Genomic DNA, 9,402 nt, shown 5'->3' on the forward strand with positions numbered 1-9,402 from the left:
TATGAAAAAACGACATTCTTATTAGACAAAATAAAAAGAAAAGTTTGATCCCATAGAGTACTTTATTATTTTTTTATTTTTATTTTTTTTGAGTATGAGTGTGATGGGGGACGAGAGTTACTAGAGTTTGAAAATAATGGCTTTCACTTCTTGGAAAAAAAAAATATTCACTGATAGCAGTAGGCAGTAAATCATACGTGGGACTTTCCTATTTGTTTAAAGAAAATTTTCTCCCCCCCCCCCTAATGCGTTATAAAAGGAAGTCTTAGTGCAGCACTAAACTTATTTTCGTGTTATTTATAGATCATGAGTTTGAATCGTGAAATTATTATTGATTCTTGTATTAGAATAGATTATCTATATTATACGTAATTATTGGATCTGGCCCTTTCTTAAACTTTGTGTCTTTATGGAATGCTTGTCCACGAGGATACCTTTTCTTTGTCCCTATACGAAAATCTTTTTCAAATATATAAATTCAGTATCTTCTCCGGGATTAGTAAATTATACACGATTCCTTTGTCCAAAATAAGAAGTGGTGTTGCAAATGCCTGCTTCAATTATAATAGGCTTCACTTTTTGTTTCTTTTTTTTTATCACATATTTACCGTAGTATTCCATAAAATTTCAGAAAAATTATACCGTACGTGTTGATAGCTACATTTTTTTTTTTTTATAATGTTGAATTCTCTTTACTTTTTTATATGCTTATTTCTTCCTTTATAAAAATTTTAGCTCCGCCGTTAATGCACGCACCGGAGAAGTAATGCATTATTTTGATTATGTACTGACATTCTAATCCTATACTTCTTTAAATTAAAATTCTATTTGACATTTCAATATACTTTTTGCCTTATGTATCACTTTCCACATGAGTAGGTGAAAGCATGTCGAATCACAAATAAAGGCAACACTAAAAAGTAGTAGTAGATAATGAGTCCCTAACATTTACACGACCAAAAGAAAAGTAGGACATGAAAAGGGAAGACAAATTATGTGGAGTTTGTCATCAATAAAAATGGAATAAACAAATAAACAGAACCAAAAGAGAAATTTAGATGATGTATATCATTTGGCTTAATTGGCCATTAAAACCAGAATCACAAAAAGTGTCCCATGAAATAGCAATTTAATTCTCATTTTCGCAATAAATCAACAAACTTGCAATAACCCCATGAGAATACACTATAAGGAGAACACTTGCTGCTACTCTGAATAACTTATCAACACAACAGCTGAAAGTTGTCATAACATTCTTGACCATCATCATCACAAGCTATACTCGTACGGTTCCTTCTGTGTATAACTTTCATGTAATTGTTATATCAGCGGTATGATCTCAGGTGGAAAATTTGGCAACTAGGAACATATGATTTCTTCGAAGCAGCTTGCTCGAATTTCTTGATGGCGACTTCATTTTCCTCTAAACTTGTTTGAACAAAATATCGTATCCACCACGTTGAGCTTCTCAATTTGGCCTTTGGAGAGAACAAAAAACAAAGATGGAAGTAGTTGGCATCAGGTTTAAAAATTAGCGGGTAGCAAATAGTCAGAGAGAGAGATGTCACGAGCAGGGCATTCACTAAAATATCACCATACAATTTTGGCAGCATGAAGTCATTCTTCGACAAATGCATACAAAGACTTTCTCTTTTTCATCGGAAAATATAAAATCTGACTTTTGACAAGCAGAGATATGATGCTGCATGAATGACGATCTAATAATGAAGTTTCAAATGAACTGCTAAAATGCACTCAAATTTTCTATAGGCACCATCAAGAATTTAGATCAACTAAAACTAAAAGAGCAAGACGGGATAAGTCATTTCATATCAGAAGATAATATACTACCCCCCACCCCCGCGCCATCAATAAGACGCCATATAAGGTTCGAAGGCTCCTGACTAGGATGAAAATCTTAGGATCCAACACATTGGCTCCATGCCCCTAAAATTTATGAGAGATAAAATGTCCATATCTAACAAAAATATGTAAATTTAAACGATGCAAGAGCAAGTAACTTACCAGCCCCCCAAATCTGGACTTATCTGTATTCTTAGCTTTATGGTGACGTGGATAACCTGCAATTATCAAATATTGACATCAGATGAACACCAATAGAATTCTACGGGTTACAAGGTTTCTCATTTTAATTTGCCTCTCATACGCGAACGGGATCATGCCAATATCTTACACGAAGAAATCATGTGGAATAGAGGACACAAGTCCACAGAAAGATTATGCATGGAAAAAAATTGGAGGAGTTAACAGCTCTATGAAAGCAAGGTAATAAGACTCTCCAACACATCCGAAATACAAAATGTTACTTTATAGAGGTCAACTGACCAAAAGTCATACCAGAATAAAAGCACGCTGACTGAATGGAAAGTATGCCACATTGCATCAATTTTGAAACAATTGAGAACCATTCATGTGGTGGAGAAGGATATGTAATGTATGCATGAGGTATCATCAAATCAGTTCCTACTATCGCCATATCATTCTTTAAAGATCTTATCACCATTAAACAGGAAAGGAGACAAAATGAATTCTCAAGTATCTTTTTTTCAAAGTAACAACAAATTCTTGCATTATTTAGAAATGAATTTGTTCTTTTCCAGTAAAATGAAATGAAAGGAAAAAACGTGCTGTTTCTTGCTATATTCTTCTACAGTCTACTTACACAGGCTATCTCTTTCAGTTAATAGGGTATTATAGAAACCTATTGAAAGCATACTTTATAAGAGACATTGGCATGGAAAGAAATTAAAATTAAGGCAACCAATAATCAAATTTCTAAATAGCTTTGTCTATCAAGGAGAGGATGTTCTAGTATGACCAAGTACTGAAGATTACAAAATAAGTTTCACATGTTAAAACACCATCTCTCTAGGATTGAGATAAACACTCTTCATATGTGTGTAACCCAAAAGGGCAAACACCAAAATAGAGATCGATCAGAGGTGAAGGGTAGGAACTAGGAAGCAGCTTAGCTCGGACAGTACAATGAATGCAAAATAAACTTCCATTTTAGACCGGCTTTCATCTAAATATAACACCGAATAAAAACACTTCTTACCCGTGAAAATAAGGAGTCCATCAGATGACACCCTCGCCAGTTCGGGAAGGGTCCTATTAAGATACTTTGGAGACAAGTAGTCTAAAGCATCAGAGACGATCACAAGAGAAAATGATTTTGCACGATAAGGAAGAGGAAATTTTATGTCAGCCACGCGAACAATGCCCTTATGCACGAGTTTCTTGCAGAAATGACCTTCATCCTCAACATCATATGGTTCTATACCCCAAGCTTGAGTATCTTCCTGTTCTAACAATTTAGCAACTACCGAGCAAGTATCAGGACCAACATGCAGCACCTTATGCATGCTATCGCCGTATGCTTTCTTCAAAAAAGGAATAACCTTTTGAACCTCTACATTACACGAAAAATCCCCTGCAGAGGTAAACAGGTTGCAGATCTTAAGTAAATTGCAACACAAAAACAGCAGTAACTTTATTTTCAAAAATGTCAAGGCAAATAAACTGATATACACTATACCCAAATTAAATTAAAGCAATAGAATAGAGATATCTTCTCATATAAAGATTAGAAGTCAGTAGCTCTGTGTATAGACTATATCAAGATGCTTGATGGGTATAATGAACGGTCACTCCACCCATCTTGAGTGACAAATGAGAATTACTAATCTTGTTACTCACTCTATGCCTTTATGAGTAGATGATATACAAAGTATGGGGTAAAAGTTTGCATATGCTCCAGATGCTCATTAGACTAAATAATTATTCAGCGAATCAAAAGACATGAAGTTTCTGGGTTGATATTAGTTTATTGATGATGGTATACAGACTGACTAGATGAAAACAATGCACATGGGTTTCCTCGTAGAACACAAGAATCCTGATGCATGTCATCTCCAAAGGCATTGTTGAAGCGTGTGACCATCTCATCTAAAATCTTAACTTGTTAACGACTTAGTGGCTTGATTTTATTATGTTTCAACACACACCCTCACTTGTTGGCCCCATTCTTTTTCATGGACCAAACACGTGGAAATACTTTTTGCTCTTTGGATGGCTGCGAGATTTGAACCCAGGACTTCTTGTCTGTTCGAATACCATGTTGAAGTGTGTGACCAACTCGCCAAAGGCTTAAGCTGTTAGAGAGAATAGTTAGTTAGTTTTATTATGTCCCATAACTTTTAGATGGTTCCTACTACATGAGCCTTCTTATAATAGATTTTTAATTATCGTTAGAGTAAAGCCCCAGTACGAGCCCAAAAGTGACAGTGGTTATCATTAAGGACCAGACCGGAGTTCTTGATGATACATGCATGAGGTGATCATGAGTACATAGTTAGAACCATTTTTACTAAGCAATTAAAGAAATGTCCCAGCACTTTCTTAAGTCACACAATTCAAGTGGCATGATACATAAATATGTCAAAGCTCAAATCCTTCGGAATAATGCATGAGCAATTACCTTCCACTCTACTGATAGCTCCTTTAATACTGGCAAAGGTACCTACAACCGATCATAATCCCTCTATCAGTGTCAGAGGTGAAGTAAGGAACAAGACTTAAGAGGCAGAAAGTTGAAGTAAAGAACAATACTCAGAGGCAGAACAAAATGTTCAAGCTGAGGGAAGGAAACACAACGTGTAATTAAATCACCTGCACCACCATTACTGAAAGCAGAGACTCATTCGAGATTTTTATTTTAAAAAAATTCATCAAAACATGAAGCAAGGCCACTCCTTTGTTTTAGATGTGTAAAGAGAAGACATAGACCACTATTTGTTTGCAGATAGAAATAACGAAATATGTCGAAAACAATTCATATGAGACATCTTCTACTTGTGCATATGTAGAAGGGAAGACTGGTTATGCACAAGTATTATCAGTTCTTTTCAGTATAGGGAGTTCTCCAAGTCAACTAAAGGGTTTAACTGTTATTTTATTTAAACAATAAGTTATTGGCTACGAACTGTAATGCCCCTACTTTTCATACCCAACAATTTTCACCTCTTCACAAAAGTAAATTTTGATGACTGCGTACACTTACCCTCCCCAGACCCCACTTGGTGGGAATATATTGGGTATTGTTGATGTTCTTGTAATTTTCTTCATTTTTTTTTTTTTGTTGGGGGGGGGGGGGGGGGGGCATCTTACTATATTTTCAGGGAAATGCGTAATTCATAAAATACCAAGGATTCAGATGCAAACCTGTGCCACGGTAAAAATACCCTACGAGAAGAAATGCTCCCTGGAATATTCAAAAGGAAAATTAGAGTTACAATTGCAGTTAAATGACTTTAGACTAGTAAGTTTCCAAAGTTTACCCACTGTCATTCAGAAAGGTAACATTTAAATAACTATTAACATCAGAATCTGTGAGTAAGTACCACAATAATAAGTCCAATTGTTAAATATGGGGGAGGCCGTGTCTTTGACCGAATTGAGCCTTCTAATAAAGCAGCTCCATTATCTGCTAAACGTCGAGATGGGTTGATAGGCCTCCTTGACATCATTATTGGTCCCTTGCAACCGGAAAAACCTAATTTTCTGGGTAACATAGAAGGCAAATTCTAATCTTTAAAAATCAATCAAGTACTTATAATGTCAAAATCAAAGGTAGACACCCAAAGCTGTAACATTTATCATTTCTGGCAGCTCTGATTTTTTCCGCAGAAGTCTCCAAATATGGCATTATCTCAATATTAGGAAAAGAACCAGTCTTTTGAGAAACAATGGTTATTAACTATCAATTTATTAACCACACAGATAAAAAGAAGTTAAAAGGGTGTCAAGGAACAATACATTCAATCATTCACTGTAATAAGCCAACGGAAAGAGCAGAAAGGACCCATTTCGATACGAGGAAAACACAAAGGATTGTTGTGAAGCATGCAAGGATATTTGTTAACCACACCATAAACAGAAATTAAAACCAAAAAAGAGATAAGAAAATTCAATCTTTTACTATAATTGGCAAACAAAAGGAGCAAGAAAACAACATTGTACCCATTTTGATACGAGGAAAAACACAAAGGATTGTGGTGAAGCAACAACAAGAACAACCCAGTGTAATCCCACATGTGGCGTTTGAGAGGGTAATGTGTATTCAAACCTTACTACCTCGAGAACGTAGAGACACTGTTTCCAATAGACCCTCGGCTCAAAAGTTGTTGTGAAGAATGTAACCCGCTATTTGTTAATGACACGCTTGAATCGAAACTAAAAGGGTGTCAAGAAAGAGACAAAATATTCAATCTTTTACTACAATTAGCAAACAAAAAGAGCAAGAAAACAACATTTAAACCCATCTGATATGACGGCAAAACACAGGATTGTGACGAAGCATGTACTCATATATTTGTTAACCACACCCATGAACAGAAACTAAAAAGGTGTCCAGAAAGAGAATAGAAGATTCAATGTTTAACCATAATTGGAGAACAAAGACAGCAAGAAAAAATATTGTACCCATTTTGATATGAGGAAAAACACAAAAGATTGTGGTGTAGCATTTAGCATGTAACCATATATTTGTTAACCACACCCATGATGGAAACTAAAAGGGTACCAAGAAATAGACAAAAAATTCAATCCTCTTTAACTATAATTAGGGAGCAAGAAGAACAAGAAAACAACATTTAAACCCCTTTTTATATGAGGAAAGGTACAAAGGAATGTGGTGAGGCATCTCACCATATGGTATTTGTTAACCACGCCCATGAATGGAAACTAAAAGGGTTTCAAGAAAGTGTAATGGCCCAACCCGCTAGTGATATTGTCCGCTCTGGGCCTCGATCCGCATGGCCTTAAAACGCTAGGCCGCTTACTTATATATCCAACATCTCTCATGTGTTTTGCCGAAGTGGGACTTCTTATCCTAAGTTGGAGTGTCGCATACACCCCCTCTTATGGACTAAGCGTCCTCGCTGAGGTTTGCTCTATCACATGGGATTTGCCTAGACTCAAGACTGAGGATTGACCCGCCTTACCGGATTTCCCTAAACTCAGTTTGAACTCTGGCTCACATCGACAAGAATGACACAAAAGTGACTATATACCATTTGTAACGGCCAAACCCACAAGTGATAATGCACCCCAGCGACACATTTTAAAGTTGTACGGGTCTTGGCCCAAAGCAAACAATATCACTAGCAGGTTGGGTCGTTGCAGAAAGAGGTAAAACATTCAATCTTTAACTATTATTAACAAACAAAAAGAGCAAGGAAACAACATTTTACCCATTTTGATATGAGAAAAAACACAAAGGATTGTTGTGAACCATGTAAGAGTATTTGTTAACCACATCCATGTACAAAAACTAAAAGGGTGCCAAGAAAAAGAAAAAAACTTCAATCTTTAACTATTATTGGCAAACAGAAGGAGCAAGAAAACAAAATTGCACATATTTTGATATGAGAAAAACACAAAGGATTGTGATGAAGCATGTAAACCATACATTTGTTAACCACATCCATGATGGAAACTAAAGGGTGTCCAAAAAGAGATAAAAAATCCATTCTTCAACTATAATTATCAAATAAGAAGAGCAAGAAAACAACATAGTAGCCATTTTGAATGAGGAAACAGAAAGGATTGTTATAATATAGGGATATTTGTTAACTACACCCATGAACAGAAACTAAAAGGGTGACCAGAAACAGAAAAAAAAAAATCAATGTTTAGCTATAATTAGGGAGCAAAAGGAGCAAGAAAACAACGTTTAAACCCATTCTGATATGAGGAAAAACACAAAGGAATGTAGTGAAACATTTAAGCTTATAGTATTTGGCAACCACACCCATGAATGGAAAATAAAAGGGTGGCCAGAAAGAGAAAAAAATCCAATCTTTTACTATAATCGGTCAGCAAAAAGAGCAAGAAAACAATATTGTACCCATTTTGATATGAGGAAAACAAAACAGAAAGGATTATTATAATGTAGGGATATTTGTTAACCACACCCATGAACAGAAACTAAAAGGGTGCCAAGAAAGTGACAAAAAATCCAATCTTTAACAAAAATTAGGGAACAAAAAGAACAAGAAAACAACATTTAGATCCATTTTATATGAGGAAAAACACAGAACGTTGTGGTGAAGCATTTAACCATATAGTATTTGTTAACCACACCCATGCATAGAAATTAACCAAGACTTGAACCCGTGACCTCCTGATCACATTGCAGCAACTTTACCAGTTACTCCAAGGCTCCCCTTCTGGTGAGAAGAAAGAGACAAATAATTCAATCTTTAACTATAATTAGGAAGCAAAAATCCATTTTAATATGATTAAAAACACAAAGGATTGTGGTGAAGCATTTCATCATATAGTATTTGTTAACCACACACATGAACAGAAACTAAAAAGGGTGTCAAGAAAGAGAAAAAGAATCCAATCTTTATCTATAATTAGGAAACAAAAACAACATAGTACCTGAAAAAAAGGAAGCTTTTCAGGTAACAAATAGACAATGGCAAAACAACATTTGTACCTGAACAACGTTAAAGCCCAAATAAAGATCCGAAATTTAAAAAACTACGGTAATTCCAGTACACAATGGATATGTATATCGATGAATACAAAAAATTGGAAATTGTTAAAAGGGAAAGAGGTGAATATTTTGTGCTGGAGATTTCCAGTTTTGGAAAGTAAGGCGCGTAGTGAAATTGGCGCGTTGGGATTGGTATTAGTTGACACTTTTAACGGATTTGCTCACATTTCGGAGCCCCGATCCCATTTTGTGTTGCTCAAATAAAATGTGTATTACATTGAATTCAAGATTTCAAGATTCCGCAATTACGAGGTATCAGTTTGATTTTCAAATGGGGATAAAATATTAGCTGATTTCTTCTAATATATTTTATTTTTGATGAACAAAATTATTTGACATGTATTATTGGTGAGAGGTGATAGATATTTCATAAAATTAGTTGAGATGCACACAAGCTGATATGAATATCTCAATTAATAAAAAATTAATTGAAGTTAGAATTATGTATATACTATTTCACCTTTTATTCGGACATAATATAATATACTAATTTTGTTTTAAGATATATATTATATTATATCAGATATATGAGTTCTTAAATTAGAAATTAAATATTCTATTAATTTTATAAATGAAAAACTTATAAAAAATGATAAGTTTACCATAAGATTAATAGTTTCATCATTCATGATTATAATTCTAAGCACTATAATTTCAAGAAAAGAAAATTATTAAAAAATTAGTTACTAGTACAATTTCATACTATTAACATGAAGAGTTTTAATACGAGAGTATTCACCAAGTCTTTATTTAAATAACTATGAAGTTGTCTTATTTTTTTATGATACACCTGCCACATCCCTTTTTTACGTACT

At 34.6% G+C, this 9,402-nt stretch overlaps 1 protein-coding gene across 3 annotated transcripts; it reads right to left on the reverse strand.

The window, feature by feature from the left end:
* Positions 1 to 1,038: 1,038 nt before the first annotated feature.
* Positions 1,039 to 8,855, reverse strand: LOC107867275 (probable pectin methylesterase CGR3). 3 transcript variants are annotated; one of them, XM_016713444.2, is made up of 7 exons: positions 8,528 to 8,855; positions 5,424 to 5,583; positions 5,245 to 5,284; positions 4,502 to 4,543; positions 3,080 to 3,454; positions 2,026 to 2,081; positions 1,039 to 1,478 (listed from the first exon to the last, which is right to left on the reverse strand). In XM_016713444.2, the coding sequence occupies exons 2-7, from the start codon at positions 5,547 to 5,549 to the stop codon at positions 1,326 to 1,328; spliced, it is 792 nt and encodes a 263-aa protein (XP_016568930.1). In that variant the 5' UTR covers positions 5,550 to 5,583; positions 8,528 to 8,855; the 3' UTR covers positions 1,039 to 1,325. The 3 variants fall into 3 exon arrangements, with proteins under 3 accessions (XP_016568930.1, XP_016568929.1, XP_016568931.1); XM_016713443.2 differs by having other exon boundaries at positions 8,470 to 8,852; XM_016713445.2 differs by lacking the exon at positions 8,528 to 8,855 and adding an exon at positions 6,149 to 8,371.
* Between the last annotated feature and the right edge of the window lie 547 nt (positions 8,856 to 9,402).

The sequence above is a fragment of the Capsicum annuum genome, chromosome 4 (genome assembly GCF_002878395.1).
Source record: "Capsicum annuum cultivar UCD-10X-F1 chromosome 4, UCD10Xv1.1, whole genome shotgun sequence".
Taxonomy (NCBI): Eukaryota; Viridiplantae; Streptophyta; class Magnoliopsida; order Solanales; family Solanaceae; genus Capsicum; species Capsicum annuum.